Genomic DNA, 23,779 nt, shown 5'->3' on the forward strand with positions numbered 1-23,779 from the left:
TCAGATAATATTGGTATTTTTGCTGTTATTACTAACAATTAGTTATAGTCATTGCGACAAACATTGGGAAGAATTCATGGCAAATCGTGATAATATTGCTTTAAAACAAATTTCCGTATCGAATGTGAGAGCGTAGAGAAGTTGCCAAGATTGGCGTTCTGGTCGTATGTGCTTCCTGTAATATGTAGTTTCTTACCAGAAAGTAGGCTATTTCGCGATAGTTACACGAAAGTAAAGTGCTTACGAGAAAACTCGCCCCTAGCGTTTTCGAGAAGTGATGGCCGGATTATTTTTTGCTACCCTTTGACTGCTACATTGTTTTCTTATTGAAGATATTCTACATCAGCATGAGATATTTTGATGATTATTAAACACTAATGAAATATTTGATAATCACAGTATTAACCAGCATCTTATGATTTTTATTGATTTATTGTCAATATATGTCAATAATTATAATAGGAAGAAAAATTATAATAAATTATAATTATAATAGTAAGAAGAAATACATTTTTAATAAAAGAATATTTTTTTGAAAATAAGGGAGTGATGTTCGATATTAATTTAGTTTAATGAATGCAAAGTCTGTGATTTTATAAATTATAAAAATAAAAGAAAATCACTTTTTTATTTTGTCATAGTATTTCACGACTGCAAAACGCGTTGTAAAAATTTCGATAAGCATGCGTTTGCAACGCATATTCCTTTTGAAAAGTGTTTGAAGCATTTTTCAAAAATTGATGGCATACCAGGATAAGAATAGCGTGTGCATTTAACATTTATCATGATCTACTATCTCACGGGAACAAAGAGCAATGATTTTCCACCGGACTTTTATTAAATTTATTAAATTCCGTATTCGATTAATACGAGAATTTGTGCGAGTCGAGTTCCGCGCCAAAATCATCGAATGAAAAGTTGCGAAAGAGCACCACGTGTTAGTCGCTCGATGATTCGCGACTTCTTGGCAATCGTCGATTGCCACTCATAAATATTTTCCGCATGCAAACAATCTGGGATTAACGAGCATGACTTTGTCTACGTATTGCCAAGTGTCGAAGGACATCGCTACCACGATCATTTTAGGAGCCGTTTTTATTTTGACGATAAAAATGCGTTACAATTGCCGGTTATTTGAGTCTCGAAATATATATATATATATATATATATATATATATATATATATATATATATCGTCTATGATACATTTTGTATTCTGATTCGTTGAACAGTGGGATAGTAATATTTGATTTTTCGACAAATACGACAAACGTGCATGAAGCGCATATCATATACATCCGTATCTTCACAAATGTATATATCTTGATGCTACACTATCAAGGATTTACAAGAATCGACCATTCTACGACCGCCCAACCCAAGTCTAACTCTAGCGCAATCCTTCAGGGTCGCTCTCGACTATCTCGTTTCGAGCGATTCACCTACGTATCACGACGTATCCGCCCACACCTGTGCTCGTTTCTCTCTCGCGCATTCACCTTCTTCTTCCTGCTTCTTCCGGCTAGGATGCTCGTCTTGAAGCCGGATCGATTCGGTAGGACCTGGCTTTACAACGACGAAGGGCTTCGGACTCCGTTTCTCGAGGATTTCATTGAAGGATTTCCGAAGGAGTTCTCGGACCGCCAGACGCCTCCCGCAACGACGTGGTAACGAAGAGACAGCAGCTCGTGGGATTCGAGGGCGACGATCTGAAGGAGGAAGATCGAAAGACGAAGAGAGCGAATCTTCGTGTCTCTCGAAGGGAAAAAGATATTTATTGGGTCGCTGGGGTGGTCTGGAGGAGAGAGAAACGGCGAGGAAGTAGCAGGAAATGAAGATCTGGCTGGAAGGTACGCTGGCGATGTCGAAAGATGAAGATGCGATGCAGTCGTAGAGAAGAACATAGATAGGTAGACAGATAAAACTACGCTCGGTACTTAGTAGGCGAAAAAAATATAGGCAACCATGCCCCGCGGTAGCACGAATTTCTTGTCGCTTTTCAGAAATTTTCCAAGCTAAGATGCACGTAACACGTATCTAAACGAGAGTTCTTAATATGTTTGAAGTAGATCGAATCTTGAAAAGACCTTAATTGTATCAACATTAGCATGTTAACCGAAGATTAGTAAACTTATACAATGAAATGTTAGATTTTTCTTTTAACAAGAATCGTATTGATTGCAACAAATTCGAAAATAAAATAAAAATATGTTGAAAATGGATATCCTGGATTACCCTGTTTTTAAAGAAAAATGAGGGTAAACGATGTCTCGGAAGAAAACACGGAGAAGTAAAAAAAGACGAAGTCGCAAAAAGAGAATAAGGATGTGAAAGATCGGAGGACAATTCACGCCCATGCCTATCGCTTAACGCCGATGTAACTGCAGTTTCAGCAGTATTTGATAGTCGTTGTGACATTATGGCTCGCCATATTTTCACCGTATATTGAAAAAGTTCTATCGATTTTATATTACATCAATACATGTATCACATATTTGTGGTTTCTTGATTAAATGCCGTGTATATTTTCTGCACGTATAAAATTGGAAGTTATTATTCAAGGGAGCAATTTTGTATGGACAATTTCCAACATCGTTTGATTCCTATCATCAGGTAATTTTAGGTATCGCTGGCAAGTCGCCTTGATTTTCATCATCACGTACATCGATCACGTACACGTTGAAATTACAACTGTATATCGTCATGCATGTGACAATGCAACATTTAAAAAATTTAAACCAGATTTGCATTCATTCTAGATTTATTATCCTAATATATTTTCATCTCATGTAAAAGGTTTCTGAGAAATTTTCTAAAATTATCTAAAAATATCATATTCTTAAAACTTTATTGAGATTAAGATTAAGATTTTATTGAGATTAAGATTAAGATTTTATTGAGACTAAGATTAAAATTTTATTGAGTAAGAAGATATTTCTTTTGCATTGCCTGCAAAAGAAACAAAATTATTGATAATTTTCATATAAAATTTATTATTGTAAATTGAAAATAAATATACGCAAATATGCAACAATATTTAATTAAACTTAAATCATTAGATAAAAAATAACAAGAACTGGTGTAATATTGGACACATTGACGAAACTTTGCTGACCACGTTTGCCAAACATGATCATTTCGATAGCATCAGAGCGATGAGGTACGATCCTTGGGTCGCATGAAAAAGGTCTGAGTACTTTCGCCGATTCGAAACTTTGCAATTTTGACGTACCTGTGGGGATAGAAAATGTCTCCTGGTAGTCGCACGTGCGATGAAACTCGAAACTGCTCAGAAGTATTATATTGTGTTGAAAATATTTCGCGTGCTTTCAGAAAGCTTTTGAACATGTTTAATTATTTATAACGTGTTTTTATCGTTTTTGCATTCATATGTGATAGGATATAATAAGTTTTTTATTAAATAATCTCGAATGTGAATCACTTTATAATATATTTAACTGTTATTATCTGAACGGATTGTAAAATTATGAATTACGAAATTATAAATTATATGTTTTGTTTATTACATTTTAATTTTAGATAATTAATTTTTTTATCGTCTTATGCGTCAAAAATGTATGGATTAGATAATTAATTTTTTTATTGTCTCATGCGTCAAAAATGTATGGATTAGAGCAATACGCGAAATTTATTTGAAATTAAAATTAGCGGCGTGAACATCATATCGCGCTAAAGTTTTAATTATATGAACATGATTGTACGCAATGCAATCTTAAACGAGTGTGCATAAAAGTTTTCAACATTTTTCGATATGCTATCTGTATTTATGGAAATTTTTACTTCGCAATGAATCGATAATGGTCGAACAGTCGAACGGATCCAGGATGTAGCACGAAATTCGCTAGAATGAAAGTTAAACTGTATTGATTATTCAACTACGTTAATTGCCGCGATGTATCATTGACTACACAAACAATCAAATGCTGTAGTCGGACGATAACTGGCGCATTAACAGATTTGCGAATAAACAGCGATTGTCGCTGTGCGATTGTGTGATGGCAATTGTCTTGTGAAATACATAAAAATAATGTAATTGAATATACGATGTGATTTTTACAATCATACTTCTATTCTCTTACATATTTCTCTTACGAGTTTTTCTTTATTAGTACATTATAATCGATAATTATTATAAAATTATTATAAAAATTATAAAAATATAATAAAATTAGATTATAATTATTATAAAATACATAAAATATATAAAATTGTTTTATAATTATTACAAAAATATATCTGTCGAATTTGATTAACTTTTTTTCCTAAAAACTTTCTCTATAATTTCTTAAAATTTTAATTTCAAAGAATAAAGAGTTTTACTGGGTTTTACGGAAAAATTCGATTAAATTGATACAGCATACGGTGAAAGACACAGCTTCTTCTTACATACATACATTACTTTGTACATATAAAACTTGTATATAATCTTTGAGTTCTCTCACGTGCTTCTGGCAGAGATTCTAAGATGTCGAGGCGCCCAAGCGTAACATTTTATTCATCAGATTCAATCTCCAAAGCGCAAGGACTTTTCTTCGCGAAAACTATAGATGCTCTTTAGCGACTGCTAAAGCACTAGCATTCTTGAAATTCAATAGTCTTTTAACGCGCGCATAAGGCTTGAAAGCTCGAACGGTGTGAAACCTTCGTCACTCAAGGACGTAACAATAATAACGGCAAGTATTCAAACTTCAAACATTTCGCGTAACAGAGGCTTGTCAGAAGTTTCATCTGATCGGTTTTGCACTTTTTACACTGCATACTCTCAATATTATCAATCTATTTTGAATATTTTTTAGAAAAAATTGAGTAAAAGTGTCATCTGCGGCAGTATCGACATATTGATAATGTTTTAAAAAATGTGCAAGTTAAGTTCTTTTTTTTAGTATATAATGCATTCTTATGAATTAACAACTGCTATCTACATATGCATCTATCTGATGCTCCTATTTCATCCGAATAGAACTGAATATACATTGTAAATATTATACATGGTATAGAGATTCAAACATCAACAAACATATTCATTGGCTTTTCGGCTTTATGGTTGGTGAGCGATTCGCCGGCCAATAACTTGACTTTAGGAGAAAGAAGAAGCTTTTGCGGTCGGCTGCGACAACATTGCAATAATTTCTTCGTTCTCCGGATAAGCCGAGCGATATAATTCGCGCGGCCGCGGGCGTAACTGCGGATTCGCTTTATCGCGCCTAGCTAAATCCTCTCTTGGGAAGATTCGGCGAGATTTCTATAAGAAGATAGATAAGTTAGGCGAGGCGAATCCACGAAGTGGAGAAGCCGCGGGATAAACTGGAATAAACCAGTCACGTTTTTCACAAAGCTCTTTCGTTTCTTCTTTCAGTTTCATCTCATTTATGGCATTTATTCGTCCTTTTATTCACTGTCGTTGCGCTCCAAATTTGATTCTTTATTTGCCTTAGCAAGACTAGGCACGCGTTACACACAATGCTGCACGTTTCTGGAAATCAATATGCATGAATGTAGATTAATTCTGTACGTGTGTGTGTATATATGTGTATTATATATTTTATAAAAATCAATTTTAACATATTTTTCTATCGCAATAGTTGTCTCTTTTTTGAAATAGTGAGAGAGATACTTATTAGTGTTTTCTTTTTTTAAATAGATATATATTATTTTCCGAGCTATTTACACTCTAGATTGTGTTTCAGTCGAAAATTAGACATATTTATAAACTATGTAATTTATATATATAATTAAAAATATCTGTTTATTTTGAGAAACGAAAAAATGAAAATAAAAACAGCGAGTTTTTCGCAATAAGTTCTAACGCTTCACAGGAATTATACTTAGAGAGCCATAGCAAATTGCACTTTAAAACTCGCTTTAATTTATTACTAAGATATACACACATACTCTGGAAATTCAAAATATATTAAATGCAATATCTTGATGAAATCGTATAGAAGCTTCTTTAAGAACAAAGTCGCATCAAGTCGCACAACTAGATTAAAGTACAACTACGGATTTTGAAGTATAATCGCTGTGAAGTATTGGAATTTATTACAAGAGGCTCGACGTTTCTATGTCTTCATTTTTCAAAGTAAAAGGATATTTTCAATTATATATCACATATAAAGGAAATAGAGAGAGATAGCATATTCACGTACTGCGACATTTTTATAATTTTTTAAATAAGTACAAATTTTAATATGTAAAAATGATTCAAATGATACAAATCCAATAAGAAGTAGAAGAAGGCTAGGAACCAAGTAATATTATGTTTTTTTTATTTGATTTTGAAAAGGACCCAGAGCAGGGTCGAAATCGACAGCACACTTTCAACATATATTTTTGCACTTATTATATGTAAGTTGAATAATTTTACGCATACAGAGGTTCTATTATAATACATTATATTATTATTATCACTTACCATTACCTGCGTCTTTGATTCCTGGCCTTTTTCTACTTCTGATAATTTTTTAAAATTTTTTAATAAAAATGTTGTTAATTGCTGGTTTATTAATCGTCTATTTTATTATACGGAGTTTATATCTTTTTCCATCGTTGCGAGATATATTCGCGTATTCTCTTATAGCCAATGTCATATATACGCTGCAAGTACATTACTTTTCAAATATTTATGTGCGGTAACGTGTGGAGGGTCATATTTGCTTTCCTTTGAATTCCGAAATCGGAAGTAGGTGCGTTTCTCGCGTCGGACGGAGTAAACTGTAGCCTCAAGGGTTCCGTGATTTGATGCTCGGTGCTCAGTTCGGAAAGTTAAACGTGAGTCTGCAACACGTGCGGATGCATGTAAAACATTTTGAACATATAACGTTTGAATATACAACGTATGAAACTGCTCATTCCGCATACCTTTTTCTATTTTTATTAATTTTGCGAACATATTGTGTAACCTGTAAAGCTTTACGTTTTTTATTCGTATTGGGTTTAATATAAATTATTCGAAGCTGTATTTTTCGGCAATTATTATTCTACAACATATTCACACACACAATTGTGTGATTACTCTTTTTAATTAATAATTAAAATTCAAAACGCAAACTAAAATATAAAACATTTTGAAAAGAGCGAGCTTTCAAAAAATATAATACTGTAATTTTATATTTACTTATTTTATATTGTATATATTTGGTGTGCTTTTTTGTTTATTTTTTAAAAAAATATTTTTGTTGCTGTGTACTTATATTTGTTAAACGTAAATGAAGGAAAATGATTTGCCAATCCGTTTGCACACGTGTCATTAAATCAAAAATTAAATAAAAATTAAGCAACTGTATCTTTACTGCATATTACTTTTAATATTTTATTAGTCTCGAATTTATATATCTCTACCGTAAGGTGCAACGTTTGTGACTATTTAATTTGCTTCGAGATTATCAGAATATTGAGCACAAGCCTCCTCAAAGATGTTACATCGCAACGGAATTACCTTGTGTTAACCAAGTGCTCGAGAGTCTAGTGGCAAGCAAAGCTCTCGAGAGGCAAGTGGCGAACCTTGGCTGTCTCCTTAGACTCCATCTGCAGCTGCCACGCGGTTGCCAATGCGGATTCAAAACTCGCGGAAAAGAAGCTCTCTTCTTTGTTCTTTCTCCTTCAGTCATTCCCCAGTCCACTACAGTAGTAACTCTTAGGTGCTCGAAACGTTTAAACGCTTTTTCGGTGAATAACAACTCACGAATATATGTACAATATATATTTCCTTAATGATATTTTGTTCCCGATTTATTTTTGGAAATAATTTTAAATATTTTTTCCTCTCATTTCTGGCTGAAATTCGAAACATTATTAACTTACAACATATGCTTTAATATAGATATAAAATTGTATTGCTACATAAAAATGCATCTTTAATGTATCTCTCGTTGAACTACTTTTGTCTCGATTCTGGATGTATTCCCATGTTTCATTATTATTCGTCGCAGATTTATCTTGACTTCGATAACGAATTTTTGCTCGAATGTATTTGGAAGTTATTTCGATATTTTCACGGGAGAATCTTCTCGGGAGACCATGTAATCTCAAGAGCGTTCGACATCGACACTCTCGTGGGAGTACTAGTCGTATTTCATCTCGCCGCGATGCATCGACGATGCGCGGAGAAAGTCGAAAGATAAAGAAAAGGAGGAAAGTCGTGCACCGTGACTAAAGGGATATTCCCGTTGGTATCGTAACCCGCTCTTTGCCTTCTTTCCTTCAGGGAAGAAAGAAGCATATAAAGGATACAGGGTCCATTCCGAATCGGCGTGCTGAGACAACGATGACTCTCGCATCCGCTTCTCCGGCCTGCGTTCGGCTCTTTCTCCTCGCGAATCTTTCCCAAACCGGCGGGAGACTTATTCGCTGTTGCAGTACGAGCAATGTATTTTTCGACATTGCAATATATTTTGAAACTTGTCGCTGCATTGTACAAATTTAATCCGGATTTCTCATCTTCACTGCGGCATTATCGCAACAAAGTTATATAGGATAAGCGGAGAAGAGAATTGTACTCAAGAATTTAGTACGTTGAGAAAAAAAATTCAATGATTTTTAATATAGTCTGTAAGATATAATTTATTTAACAGTGTAAACACTTTGTATTTAAAGAGATTTTTAATAACATCGCACACATATGAATGCAAACTATTGCAGAAATAGCAATTTTGATTATGTTGTTTATATTGAAAATATAATCTTAAAGAAATCATGATTCATTAAGAATTGCATAAAAAAATTTTTAGATACATTTTAGAGATTTCTGTATATTCGACAGATAAATTGATTGCTCCTGCTTTGCAGCTCATAATTACATCCACTGAAGAGAAGGAGCGAAATAAAAATATGAGTTAGCAAAGATTCGTGCTGTTTTCTGAAGACAATAATTATAGATCACCGACCTTGACTGTTGGCGATCGAAGTCATTAAAATGTTCAGCACCGAAACATTAATTGGGTTAATCACGATTGTTCATTAGTTCGGTCAATCACCGTAAGTTCCGATGGCTGATATTAATTGGGCTAATTACCTGTGCGCATCTACTGTAAATTAAGATGAATCGTTCTACAAGCTCCCTTCGTAGAGATGCATAATTGGTGGAGATCCGTTAAATAGATGAATCTTTTAAACTTAGTAAATACACATTTATTGTCCTAAATACACATACATTTAATAAATACACATACAGATTGTTCTAAATAAAAATTTTGAAATATATACATAATCGTACGCGGTGAAAAAATTATATCTATAATTTATATATTATTGTAACGTTTAATATTTTAGAATTTTTTTAGTGATATAGAAATAGCTGAAATTTTAATATTGTAAACTACAGGAATTTTTAAATACCATTTGGTAAAAAAGTCGTTTCGGCAAATGCTTCTTTTAAGAACTTGGCTAATTTTGTGTTTGTAAAACAAAAGTTCCTTTCAAAACACATAGTTTTTTGAAAAAAAGGACAAGGCTACTTTTATATACATTGGTTCGCAATATAAATAATGACATATTTGGCTTGTAGCGAGAAGAATAGTACGAAAGAAATTGGCAGGAATGGGGAAAATAAAGAGCTCACGCGGAACAAACTGAGCAAGGGTACGGTGGAAATAGACCAGAAAGGGATATTGGTATGAGAGTACTGTCGGGCCGACTATCAGTCCCACGCGAATCCTCGCTTCCGCTCGTTTCCTACAGCCTCATTTCCCTTGTGTAAATATTCATGTACCTAGTCAGCGTAGATGTACAATCGTCCTCTTTTATTTTCTCTTTCTTACTTTCCTGGAAAATGCTCATACGTATCGATACATACTGTGCTTGTATCGATGATTGAAAATATCATCGTTCATTATAGATATATTTTATTGAAATTGAATTAATTTATTTTAATTTAATTTATTCAATGTTGTGATAAATTTTATTTAATTTAATGTTATTTTATTATTAAAACTACTAGCAAAAATTCATGATTTTCTACAGAAAAATTTTTTATTTTATTTAATAAAGGAGAGAAATTATATAAAAGATTTTATTTTTAGTTAGAAATATGGAAGTCTCTTAAGACGGGAATTTTTGTTTTTGGTTATAGCTATATATTACTTAAAATATATATAAAAATATAACTTTTATGACTATGCAATTCGAAAAGAGAGAGGCGGTTAAATAATCAAATTGATTTGATGTTAAATCATTAATCTAATTTTAATTGTGTCAAGTTGTTATTGGAAGCGACATATGGTTAAATAGTTGACCACATGTTTGTTAAAAGTGGTATTTGTAACCACGTAACACAATGAATATGAGTTGGCCACAAAAATTATCGATCCACTTGAAACAAACCAAACTGCTTTTCACGATTTATTGAGTTGTGCCACGAAAATGGTAGATCGACGACTTTTTTCCTCAAAATCTTCCTTTTTTCTTCTTGTGTTTCTTTCTTTTTCTTTTGTTTTTGTTTCATTGGCTGCGATTGCAACTTGGCAGTCAACCAAACCATTTCTTTTTTGCAAAACCAATAATCTGTATCTCAATTGCACGCAATAATTTTTATTTTGTGTAAAAGCTCTTTTAATGAAAATTATTCTTCCTCTGATCGGCTTACATTTGTTTCGCAGTTGATAAATGAATGACGTGCTGAATGAATTTGCGGTATGTTGTCCTGTGGTCAATTGATTGTTCAAAACTGTCATTTTATGTCGAGATAATATACGTAATTTAATATATAACGAAGCTTTCGCAAACAATTTGATTATTCACTATTTTCAACAAATTTCCTGAATCAATGCACAGTTCTGTGTTACACTGATATCAAAACCAATATAAACGTATTGTTGTTTCCTGACAATTTGATGCCGGTTCTGTAATCCTCCTCCCTCTCTCTCTAATCATTTATACATATACACTAAGCGTGTGAATTTCGATTTAACGTTTAGTAAAAGAAATATGAAACTTTAATTATATTGTATTGCATATACACATTTAAATTAAAAGTTTGTCAAATGATTGACACAAACATTCATAAATAGATGGTATTATTGATGATATTATTCATACGATAGTATAATTCATAAGAAAGGATTGTAAGTTATTTCAAATAAGAAATGAATGATAATCGATCACAATAAATTAAATTATTAATTTCATAAAAAAAATATAGCAAAAAAAGTACAACATATTAATTTTTTTATTATAGAAAATACTACTAAATTTCTATTTTATTACGATTATAGAAGGCTATAAACTTTGTTTAGCCTGACATCCGATTTTGCAAATTTTTACAAAAATTATTATCTTGTTTAAAACGGGAGAAAATCGTCTTTCATGTCGATAATTTAGCATCGCATGCGGCTTTTTCTGCTCTTACAGCCGATCAGGCGATTCATGCAATAAAAACGAGATGTTCTAACAGCGTGAATGGAAAGACGATTCTTTCTCGCTCAAGGTTTGTTGAATTTTAAAATTCTAAGGGGAGAGTGGCGAATGAAGAAACTTGGAGAAAACGTGGAAGATTGTTGGCGACAGGTAATTGCATTGCAAAATTGCATGCGAAGATTCCGGCTTGATTCGCGGCCGCTTCCCTAAGAATTCCCGTTATTGCCTATCTGTTCGTTTTCAGCTCAAGTACGGGTTATTCTTATATAGGAGAACGAAAATATTCTTCTTTCGCATGAAGAATAACTCCCGCGAAAATTAAGCGAGAACGCGCGCGACAGATTTAGGCGAATAAAATGAATGTCTTCGTTTTAGCGGCATACGACGAGGGTAAATCCCTCCTTTCATTTATACCGAGTGATCGTTGCGGGTGATTTATTCACGAAATAAAGAATTCTCCGAATATCATTGCTTTATATACATATACAAGTAACTTATATTTATATTTTTTTATAAAATACGTTTTATAAAATATGTAAAATACACAAAAAGATTGAATTCAGTTTTTACTGTGAGAATTTCCTGTATACGAGGACTCTAATTATATATTTAATTCATATATATCAGATATCGCGCGTCAGATATCCAATTATATACGAGTTGACTAAACTTGACAATAATAAACGCCATCGAATAATACTACATACATTATCGAGCATAATATATCCATTGGTTGTTGAAGTGATTGTTTGCCGTAAAATATGAATATCTGGATAGCGGTGAGGGATAATTGTCTCGGGGTTTACTTGCAGACAGGTCTAATGTGATTGGTAGTTCCGGAGCGGACGTAGGTTTCTCAGAGGACAATCGAGTTTGCGCTCCGCTGGCAATTACACTCTCTGCTCGTTACGCGGTTTGAACGCGGAACTTTCTCGCGGCGGCGAAAGACGTCGTGTCCCGCGCGCCCGATTGAGGCCATTTTCGTTGAGCTGAAAGTTGCAGTAATTGCTGGGTAAAGTAAGTTCCGCTGTTTGCTTGTTCATTGTTGTATGCCAGTCAATCAAACAATAACAAAGATTAAACAGTAGCGGCGCGTTCCATTTATATGTTTGCTTTTAACTTCCCCGATGTAGCCAGGCACCGGAATAGTACTTGAAATTGCTCTATTAATCTAAAATGCTCATCGTGTGATTCACATGCGCTGTCGATAAAACAAAAAATACGTAATTGTATCGTAAATAATTGTTACTTACTTCAAGTTTATCAAATACTCAGCCGCTTCGTAAATCGACGTATTTAATTTCACCAAATAACGCTTTTACGATATATATTTTTTTATGGATACTAAACTATACGTAACGACCTTCGCGAAGTAAAGGGATAAAAAGTCGTAAAGGCGGACAGATAAGAGACAAAACGATCCGTTATTATCTAAATTAAGTCGGACCAAGTATCTTCTAGGGGATCTTTCCATCTGTTCTCTGAATAAATCCGTAATTTACCTAGAATTTCACGTGCGTTCACGGTAACAGCGTTATTTAAACAACGTTGCGAATGCGCCTTCTTCATTTATGCACGGCTAATTCTTTTCATACTCATTCCATCCCGCATATAAGGCATTATCTCTATTTTGTAAAGGAAAATTCTACCGATTACTATCGTATGCGGAATGCAACGTGTAGACAAAAAAGACGAGCATTTTGATGCAAGCAAATGCGTACGCGTTACCTGTATGCTAATGTAATTGGTGCATTACGGGACATTATGCGTATACAACGTTTGCCCGTGATGTGGTGGTTGCAGTTATTGGTTTATACACCTCTTGCATTATAATCACATTTTACGGTAATGAATTTAAAATCCTAGTTGAGAGTATATGTCGGCATATTAAGAGAACATATTCGTGATGTTCCATCAAATATTGTAGCACAAAATCTATTATGTAAATAAAATGCAAGAAAATTAGTATGAATAATAAAAATTTTACTTATCAGATTAAGTCTGAATTATTTTATTCTAAATTTTAATTATTTTCAAGACATATCTTTTTCGTGCTATGTTTTATTAAAATATTTTTTTACATTGTTTTAAACATGTGTGATACGTTTGCCTGATTGTTTAATTGTAATTTAACATGTAATTTTTTTATTAATCTAATAATAGAATCTTTTTTATTGAGTAGATTTTTATTGAATAGAATATTAATCTAATAATATAATCTTTTTTATTAATCTAATAATAGAATCGTATACATATAATAGTATTATAATAGTCTTTTTTATTTTTAAGTCAACATCATTAATCATCACGCTAATGTACACGTTGCTCATATTTTGATAATATACATAATTTTTTTTGTATTTTGCTTACTCAATGATACACAACGATGCTACTGGGAATATATGAGATAAGATAGTATTGAATTTACAACGTCGGTCTCAAGATTAGACGTCATCGTTCAAATCAAACGTCATCTTATAATAAAATAAGAAATATTTGCCGAATTCCATCGTGGATCATCGTATTATATGATGCGTTATATTTATTAAAAAAAATAATTACATTGTGTTTTAATTAACGATGGAATAAATCAGAACGGTACATCAGATCTGTCTGAATAACATTTCATGCAATTATTATTGCTTAATTACATTATGAGATATATTAATTTTAATCCAGATTCTAATTTAAAAATGGCTTTTATATTTTTATTACATTACATTCATTTATCATGTCTCGTTGTCAGTATCGTGAGACTAGACAGTTCATCTGACTTTCTAAATCTTTCTAGAAGAGATTCTATTGTTTCATATATGAGATTACATTTATTTTTATCAAAATGTTGATAATTTAATGTATCGTGCTTATTTAAAAGTAACATGATAATGCAACTAAAATAGCCTCTTATCTTACCAAATCGTTTTCGTCACATTTGTAAATATGAGAACCTTATATCAATCGTGAAAAAATTTCATGATTTTAATTATAATTTTGTTCTAAAGAAAAATTAGGTAAGAATTAGTTTCAGTTTGTATAATTATATTACAGCAAGATTATTTCGTGTCGCTCTGCCGCGTCTGATTTTATAAATTTATCATTCATTATTATTCATTATAACGCAATTTTTAATATAATCTTTATATAGTTAAATAATTCTTTAGTAGTTAACAAAATAAAAAGTATTCAACAAAACAAACAATTAAAATTTTTTAACAATTATAATATATATAAAGATAAAATATATTGTGCATATGTGTATCAATAATGCAATGAGCGTAGACTAAGTCTATGAATTAAAGGCAATGAATTAAAGTTAAAATATTCATTTACTATTTCGCATCAATTCACAGCTTTTTTTAACGATAAGATATTACTTATTTGTATCGATTTGTTAATACCGAATGAAAATATCGCGTGAAATTACAATTTATTAGATTATTATTGGACGTACTAACGTTACTTGGCGCTGATATTAATATGTTATGAAAAACTTCTTGCAATGAGTGCGAGAAAATGAGTCATTATCACAAGATTCGTAAATCATTGCTATAAATCATCGCTACAAGTCATTGCTATAAATTGTTCACTGATACAATTTAATAAACGTACTTGATTCAACTTTTCTTCGTCAATTCTTCCTGGATTTGCTGCAACGATTTGCCCTTGGTTTCTGGCATGCAGGAGAGTGTAAACGGTACAGCAGTTAACAGCAGCAGAGAGTAGATGTAGAATACGTACTTCTCGGTGATTAAATTAATTAGAGGCTGATAGGTCGACGTGGATATGAAAGCAAAGAATCCAGCCATGACATTGGTTAAACAGCCAGCCATGCACTTAACATGCGGCGGAAATATCTCGCCCATTACCGTGGTAGGTATCGAGATAATACCGCTAAAAACGGCCAGCTCGAAGAAGAACATTGAGAAGATTGCTAGTGCTTGCAAATCGTCATAATTCGCATCGAGAAGCTGGAATGCCGTCCCCAGGCAAATTAGCGAGATCGCGACAGACAAACTGGAAGCGATCATCAGGATTCGTCTGCCAAACTTGTCAATTAACAGCATAAAGAGCAAGGAACTAACAATCCCAAAAGCGGTAACGATGATCACGACCGTTGACGGATCTATGACATTTACATTGGCGCTTCGCAGAATGCTTTCCATGTAGAACACCACATTATTCAAACCACTCATTTGACTGTACATAAAGAGCACCAACACGAGTACTAGCGCTTTCCAAATATGCGGAACTTTGAATTCTTTTAGAACGTTTATGAAGCTTATGCTATTGTTTATTTCAATAAATTTCTTCAGGGTTTGCAACTCTGATTCTACGTCACATTCGCGGTGATACCAGAGCATCGATGCTCGGGCTTTTTCCTCGGCATTAATCTTGACGAGATGATGCGGCGATTCCGGTAACCAGAGGAAGATGATCATCAGTATAAAACAAAGGGCGAGACATATGCTAGCAGAGATCTCCATGTTTAAATTCGCACCCATGATGCATATCATTAGATTGCCTATTGATAAGCCAGACACCGCTGCGGATAAAAGTTCAACAATCTTGTTAGTTTCGTACAATTGTGCCTATCATCAACGCGAATGTGCATTTTAATTCTTTCGATCTTTTGTTTTTTTTCATGTCTAAATCTTATTTTGTTTTATTAAAACAGGAAGTAATATCATTATTAGATACTATAAAACGAAGTATTATCATTATCAGATACTATCATTATTTTCTGTTAAACTTTAAAACGTATTCTCTTGTGAAATGATATAACATATTATAAATTATAAAATGTGACAAACAAGGCTTTCATACTAAAATTTTCGTAACAAATAGAGAGAGAAAGAGAGAGAGAGAGAGAAAATCATCAACCATTTAACGAGATATTATAATATCACAATATTCAACATTTTTCACATTTTTATATTGTGCTTATTTATAAAGATTTATGTATATATATGAGATATAAAACACACATACCCAGAAATACCAAAGCTCCGCGAATGGTAGGATCCGCGATTTCGCTTAAGTAAAGCGAAAAACTGCTGTATGTTTTTCCTATACCAATGCCACTTAGAAATCTAGCTGCATATAACCACTCCGCTCGATCAGCCAACATTATAAAGAGCCAACAGAAAGCCATTGGTAAACTGCTCACGAGAATCGTTGTTTTAGTACCGAAATAGTTGACGGCGACAGAACCGAGAATGGCGCCAACTGGTCTGCCTAGGTTAAGCAATGAAACTATCCAAGAAGCTTCGTCCATTGTTACGGAAATATGGGATTTGGATGAAGTTAGATACGCGATATATGGCGAGCTCCAAGCCCCCATTATTCCTACTTGTATCAGCGAAAGCGTGACTGAAAATTAAAAAATTATTAGTTGTTTATATTTTATATATATATATGAAGAAATATATTAAAATGTGGAATACACACACCTCCGGTACCAGCAATCCATTGAGGCCAAATTGCTTTCCTTATTTCTTTCTTTTCCATCTTATGATCCATAATGATCTTTCCGCAGCATGTTTATGACTGAGCTTTCGTGAAGAGTATCTGTTCTCAACAATCGTCGAGATGTGAAATCTAAAACGTTCTGCGTCATCGAGATAAGTGATGTATGTATTCTTAATGAGATACATATATATACTTTATATTGTCATCATGGAGCATGTCCCACTATCCTACTCGTTCACAATTCACAGACATCATCTATCTTTATTTAACTGTCAGTGAACAATAAAGATGATATGAGCATTGTAAACGTCACGTGGAACTATCATGGCTATAGTATTTAAGTATTTCGTTTAGTTTAAATTAAATGAATTAGTAACTATATGTATGCTAAGAATTTTATATTTGTTATCAGGGATTTATCTGATTATTAAACAAATTAATATCATTTAATGATTAGAAATGAAAAAAATTCTAATATGCCTCAAATCTATGTATATCAATACGTATTGTTTTATAGTAAGAAATTATCATTGTGAAAATTATGTATTTTTAAATTTAATGTTATTAACGCGATGAAAATTATGTGTTAGTAAATAACTTTATTGTTTATTGTAGACTAATTATGTGTTAGTAAATAACTGTATTGTTTATTGTGAAATTTGATTTAATAATGTCATAAGTCATAAGTAATAACATAAGTCATATTTATTTTTTCTTACATTAATATGCCGTTGTTATACGCTACATATTTTAAATTTCAAAAGTTTTAATATTTTAATAATTTTTAATAATTTAGAAAAAAAATAATTATGAAGAGGCAGAAAATACAAATTAAAAATTTGAAATCCTATTTTAATTTATAACTATTTCTACAACATAAATTTTTCTCTTTATAACAAGCGTAAAAAGCAAGATAAATTAAACAATAACAACTAATGTTAGCTAATGATGAAAATTAATGTAGTAATAATATAGTGATTGGTATGGATACATTTGCATATAATTATAAAACATGCGATTTCTACTTATTAAGTCGTTTATAACTTTGAAATTTTGAACTATTATATTAGGGGATCTGAATTTATAAAATTAATCTTTTAAAAAATACACTACCAAAATAACTATTTAAAATTTTATGTAGGACAATGATTATTTCTTCAGACATATTTTGTCTTTTGTTTGATTATTTCTTCACACATATTTTGTCTTTTGTTAATGTTGTAAAAATATATGTGTTCTATTTTTAAAAACTCAATAAAAATCTAATATACACTACAAATCTTGCATAATTCAATGACAACTAGATTGATTAATCTATCAAAAATATAAATAATGTAATATATAAAACATATAAATTTATTTTTATAATATATGTTTAAAAGAGTAACACACATATATTTGTGTATTAAAAATTTTTTACCAAGATGCAAAATAAAGTGATTAATAAATTATTAAAGGCATGATGTTTTTTTATTAAACGTATGCAAGATGTAAAATATAATTTATATTAAATGATGCTTATAACTTATTACATATACAATTTGAATATTAAAATAAATAGTTTTCGATGTATTCATATTTACAAGTATATTTTACGTTTTTAAAATATTTCTAAACTTGGTTTCTAAACTTGGGTTTAATTTCATGAAAAAGAAAACATTTAGGACAAAATTATAAAATTACTCATGTTACAGTTGTGAATCATATATGGTTAAATCCGAAGTATCTTTATCAACAAGTATATTTATAAATATATATTTTTACGAATGTTTTATGAACAAAACATTGCTATTTATATTTTCTTTGTTCAAACAATTTTATCTTTTTTACAATATATTCAAATATATTATATATTTTTCAAATATATTATACTGGCTTAATTTTAAATTTTCTTATGTATCAATTCGAATCATTGTAATTAGTTACTTTTATTGTTTATAGACATTCATTTTCTATCTACTTTTATTTTTGCAATCGTTTATGTAAATGTACTAATAATATCTACAATATTAACAGAAGCATACATATTAGTAATATTATCTACAAAAGTATATAAAATACATACATCTTTCGTGATTAAATTTTTATTACTTACATGCAATTTAACTCGTAAAAGTATCTTCCGTTTCAACACGGTTTCTTCGTCGCGATCTTTCAGTAGTTCCTGCCATCATGTCTTGAATTTCCTTAACATCATCATTAATTAATATGCATTTATACATCCAAGATAAAATTTATTTTATTTTATATATTTTCTTTTTATGTTATTCCGTAATAATATATGAATCATCATAACTAACAAATTATTACTAATATGTCCAAGTAAAAATACGTATGCAAATAAAATAAATCATGCTGAAATCGCATACAATAAATTTACCTGCAATGTTTTTCCTTTCGTCTCTGGCATTAAAGTGAGCGAGTACAGTAGACAAATTATGATGATTCCAGCATAGATCCAGAAAACATACTGTTCGCCTATGATATCTACTAATGGCTGATAGGTTTTGGTGGCGATAAACGCGAAAATAGCCGACGTCATGCTGCTGACGAATCCAGCCATACTTTTTAGATCGGATGGAAACAGTTCGCTCAGCATCGTGCTTGGCACCGGCACGAGTCCGAAGTACATCAACATAAATATTATCAGTGATAGGATGAGAAGCCACTCGAGATCACCGGGATCGTAATCGAGATTCAAAAGATGAAAATGTAAGCCTAGTGACAGCATGCCGAGTATCACACCAGAAGATGAGATCGCTAGCACGATTCTACGACCCAGACGATCGATGGCGTATGCGGCGCACCAGCCGAAAATTATACCTGTGTCATAATTGGATAAAGTGACAAACGATTCTACCTCTTATTATTTTGAAACGGATGAAAATGGAGTTTAAAAGATGAGTATACATTGTGATTAATATACAAGGCGAGATTTATCAATTTATCTTTAAATTTAAGGATTAGATTGCTCCAAACATACATATGAATTAACAAAATAATAAGGAAGAGATATAATAATTACATTATTGATATCGAAATTAATCGCTTACCAATTGCATTAATGATCATTACTACAGACGAAGGCGCAATCGACGTGACCATCCCCTTTCTCACGATAATCTCCATATAAAATGTAATGGTATTTAGTCCACAGAGTTGCATAAACATGAACAGTAGTATTATTATCGTGAAAGCGCGGCGATTTTTCGGCATTCTTATTTGTTCCAACCGTTCCTTTATAGTTACTGCACGCGTTGACTTTACGAAATGCTCTACGGCTTCCAATTCGCTTTTTATATCAGATTTTCGAAAATACCATTGAATGGCTTTTTCCGCTCTGGAATTATGTAAGAAGTGGAAAAAAATATCTTAATTTGCATAGTTATTATAAATATGTATCTGAGATGTACAGAATATTTTCTAGTTAAACCGCCTTGCATTTATTCCTCGCATATCTGCAGTATATAATTATATTGTCTTTTCATTCTTTTTCTATTTGCTATTTTTCTTCCAACACCTATTTTTTTTCTTTTCTTTTTCAAAGCACGAGTTATGTCCGAACATTACATACTTTATGAATAATGAATAGCTATTGAATATCTTGCTTTTTTAAAAAATTATTTGTCTTCCTGATCGTTTGTGTTTTCATTCTTTAAATTAACTTTTAATAATCGACGTGACCGATAGAAGATTAAATATAGTTATATTTTTTTACACGACTAAATTTATTTCATTTATTTCATTTATTATTATGTGTATAAAAAGTAAGATAATAGAAATGGATATTAGCCACGGAGAAGGAATATAGAATAAAATATACAGAATAAAATATAAAATATTTCTTGTAAAATACTCACGTCTTTGAAAAATTATGTAATTTTTTTAAGCAAACCTCGAAAAGTTTAAAAGCTTAATTTAATATTAAATATTAAATTAAAAGAATGAAACAAATTATTTTTTTAATTTTATTTTATCTTTAAAAAATAATGAAAATATTCAAGATGAATATATAATAAAGATGACACTTAAAGTATCAATAATTATATTTACTCTGCTGTAGATTATTTGATATATATATATAATCACGCAATTAATTTATGAATTAAATCAACCGATAACATATATTGCACAATATATTACACAATTACTCAGCATAATATTATCATTACGGAAGATTTATCGAACCAAACTCATCACTCTAAATGAATGCTTATCTTCTCTCTTTGCCGAGTCATATCAATCATGCATTAAAAATAAAAGTCGAAAAACATTCATTAGTCACAAGATCAGTCATGGCCCATTAAATAACAAAGTTTGAATACAACTTTGAACAACAAATTAGCGAAACAATTTTTTTACATTATATATATATATATATATATATATATATATATATATATATATCATCATATTTACCTCTTCATATCATTGCGTCGCACGAAATAGTGCGGCGATCGTGGAAGAAATAGGAAAGCAATTAGGTAGCATATCGTCAATATCAAGCTGATAACTCCGAAATATGTCATAGACATATTGGGACCCATTATATTACCGAGAAGTGTACCCAAAGGCAATGTATTGACAATGAAACTTACTAAGGCCCCGCGAATTGACGGCGCCGAAGTTTCACCGATGTAAAGCGGATAGCAAGCGAATAGCATTCCCATTGATATACCTGATTAGTATAATATAATTGTTCATAAAATTACATAGAGCTAGAAATATTAGTATAGAACAATAAGTTCAATGAGATCTTGAAAAATTTACATAAAACTCTGAAAAAGATTATATAATTGTAGAATTTAAATGCTTGAATATAAAAGGCAATATAAAATTACGCTTTGCAACAGATTATACTGACGAATCGATTTGTTCTGTATATAAGCTGGTAATTAATAGCTATAATTAAGATTGTTACCTGAAAATATTCTAAACATATATAGCCATGTAACAGAATTGGCGCAAATTACGCAAATCCATCCAAAGATCATTGGCAATCCGGTTAACAACAGAGACATCTTGCTGCCAAGATATTCCACGAAGAGAGATCCAATGACAGCACCGAATAGACGTCCAAGTTGTAATAAAGAGGCTATCCATGATGCTTGTTCATGTGTTACCGGAAACGGTGGATCCTCACCGGTTAATTGCGCTAAATAAGGCGATGTCCAACCGATTACGAGACCAGTACTGAGGACTAATAGGCATACTATGATACAATGTATCATTATATATCACATGAGCACACCAATATATTCGGAAAATATGTTAAATATTATTTTACTTTTTAAGAGTGAAAATCTCTCTTTCTTTCTCTTTCGTAATGAATCCTTTCGTTGCGACGAAATCTAATGCAATGCGGACAAACCGTACATGTTTAGCTGCTATAAGCAGTGAAACTTTTTACTATCGCGCATCGCTTATCAGTTATTAATAGAAAATACAATTGGATTACTAGTATGTGAATGATAATAATATAAATCTGCACGTTTAAATACGTCATCAGTATTATCTAGGTGATAACACTTGAACGGTTTAAAGCGCTAATAGTGCACAATTATTAAAATTTCAAAACCTAGTAGAAGATATAATTGGATTACTAATAAAAATATGTGAATGATGATAATATAAATCTGCACGTTTAAATACGTCATCAGTATTATCTAGGTGATAACACTTGAACGGTTTAAAGCGCTAATAGTACACAATTATTAAAATTTCAAAACCTCTAAAGGCGCTTACAGCAGCGAAAGGATTAAATTGAAATATAAATAAATCGACAAGTTAACTAACCTATTAGAGCAGCGAGCCACTGAGGCCATAATCGAACTAGAGCCTTGTACATTATTATTATTTCGATTCCACTTATTATAGGTGCCCTTGAAAATAAAAATGCGAGAGATAAGAAAAAATTATCTCATTTCTATTTGTAGAGTTATCCATATTCTTACAGTTATATATATTGCACGTGAAGACAAGCAGTCGCAGCATTGGACGCATGCGATTTGCAGGATACATTTCAGAAACACGTTTATGATATATTGGAAGGAGTATGGTTATTTTCGATTAAACTGTCACTTCATTTCGTCGGTGCTCGTTTATTTTATATGGGCAGCAGCGTGAATATTTTTCATCTAATAGTTAGCGTTAACAGCAAAAATCACTTTTCGACGATGTCGATCTCGCGGCAAGTCGATTGTGACATCTGTCGATAATACAAGTTTGATTCGGGAATATTCATTCTCAAATAGTGATATTGCTGTGTTTTGCTATGATATGCGATAAACGTATTTGAAATGCATAATATTATAATAGAATATGCTCATATGTAATTATTAAATTAGATACTTTAATGATAGATTATAGAGGTATGAGAACGAAAATTTTGACTGGGTGAAAAGTTGCACGTATATATAATGAATTTATACTTTTTTTTTTAGCAAATGTGTTCTTGGTATATAACAACGCTGCTTTTTAAGAAAACAGCTGATATTTAAAATTATATTACTCGTCGCGTAAAATTTTCCCAGTTTGCACATGCAAATTGCATATCAATATTTCATGTTATTAACTTTTTTATTCATTTACGGTGTTTATATATTTATTATTGTATGATAATTAAATATTATCTGTATGCAATATTATGAATGTAATTTAAATTGCTTTAATTTTTCACGTACAACCTAATATGTAATAATGTTTATATACATATATACATATATGTAATATATGTTTTATATAAATATATTATTATATTTAATTATGTATATTCATCAACACAACGAGCATAATGACGAATAAATGTTTCTAAAATTTGATTGAAAAAAAATACAATTTTAATTTTGATAAAATACAAAGCTTTGAAACAAAATGTTCAAAAATATCGGGAGTAACTTGAACGAGAAGAAGATTAAAATTGTAAAATTTTAAAATTGTG

General features: G+C 31.4%; 3 protein-coding genes across 5 annotated transcripts in view; 1 reads left to right on the plus strand and 2 right to left on the minus strand.

Moving 5' to 3' along the window:
* Nucleotides 1-23,779, plus strand: part of LOC109610272 (disks large 1 tumor suppressor protein-like) — a 70,536-nt gene that overhangs the window by 23,906 nt on the left and 22,851 nt on the right. The gene's annotated exons all lie outside the window — the stretch shown is intronic.
* On the minus strand, nt 13,856-17,014 carry LOC105254894 (facilitated trehalose transporter Tret1). Its single transcript, XM_025412599.1, has 3 exons — nt 16,821-17,014; nt 16,360-16,740; nt 13,856-15,913 (listed from the first exon to the last, which is right to left on the minus strand). The coding sequence occupies exons 1-3, from the start codon at nt 16,888-16,890 to the stop codon at nt 14,985-14,987; spliced, it is 1,380 nt and encodes a 459-aa protein (XP_025268384.1). The 5' UTR covers nt 16,891-17,014; the 3' UTR covers nt 13,856-14,984.
* Nucleotides 16,860-22,259, minus strand: LOC112637028 (facilitated trehalose transporter Tret1-like). Of its 3 annotated transcripts, XM_025412598.1 has the most exons (7): nt 22,127-22,197; nt 21,761-22,051; nt 21,259-21,517; nt 19,893-20,179; nt 19,220-19,662; nt 18,935-19,025; nt 17,029-17,108 (listed from the first exon to the last, which is right to left on the minus strand). In XM_025412598.1, the coding sequence occupies exons 2-6, from the start codon at nt 21,858-21,860 to the stop codon at nt 18,942-18,944; spliced, it is 1,173 nt and encodes a 390-aa protein (XP_025268383.1). In that variant the 5' UTR covers nt 21,861-22,051; nt 22,127-22,197; the 3' UTR covers nt 17,029-17,108; nt 18,935-18,941. The 3 variants fall into 3 exon arrangements, with proteins under 3 accessions (XP_025268382.1, XP_025268383.1, XP_019884201.2); XM_025412597.1 differs by lacking the exon at nt 17,029-17,108 and adding an exon at nt 16,860-16,938 and having other exon boundaries at nt 21,761-22,259; XM_020028642.2 differs by having other exon boundaries at nt 21,761-22,183.

Source organism: Camponotus floridanus, unplaced genomic scaffold, assembly GCF_003227725.1.
Source record: "Camponotus floridanus strain SB8 unplaced genomic scaffold, Cflo_v7.5 scaffold53, whole genome shotgun sequence".
Taxonomy (NCBI): domain Eukaryota; kingdom Metazoa; phylum Arthropoda; class Insecta; order Hymenoptera; family Formicidae; genus Camponotus; species Camponotus floridanus.

What these genes read in the sequence shown, in the direction of transcription:
- LOC105254894 (XM_025412599.1), bottom strand. Translation starts at nt 16,890, where the DNA reads ATGGATCATAAGATGGAAAAGAAAGAAATAAGGAAAGCAATTTGGCCT. An exon ending in ATGGATTGCTGGTACCGGAG is followed by an intron (nt 16,741 to 16,820) that starts GTGTGTGTATTC and finishes TTTAATTTTCAG; the next exon opens with TCACGCTTTCGCTGATACAA. An exon ending in CGGAGCTTTGGTATTTCTGG is followed by an intron (nt 15,914 to 16,359) that starts GTATGTGTGTTT and finishes TTTTATCCGCAG; the next exon opens with CGGTGTCTGGCTTATCAATA.
- LOC112637028 (XM_025412597.1), bottom strand. Translation starts at nt 22,070, where the DNA reads ATGATACATTGTATCATAGTATGCCTATTAGTCCTCAGTACTGGTCTC. An exon ending in CGACGCAATGATATGAAGAG is followed by an intron (nt 20,180 to 21,258) that starts GTAAATATGATG and finishes ACATAATTCCAG; the next exon opens with AGCGGAAAAAGCCATTCAAT. An exon ending in AATGATCATTAATGCAATTG is followed by an intron (nt 19,663 to 19,892) that starts GTAAGCGATTAA and finishes ATTATGACACAG; the next exon opens with GTATAATTTTCGGCTGGTGC.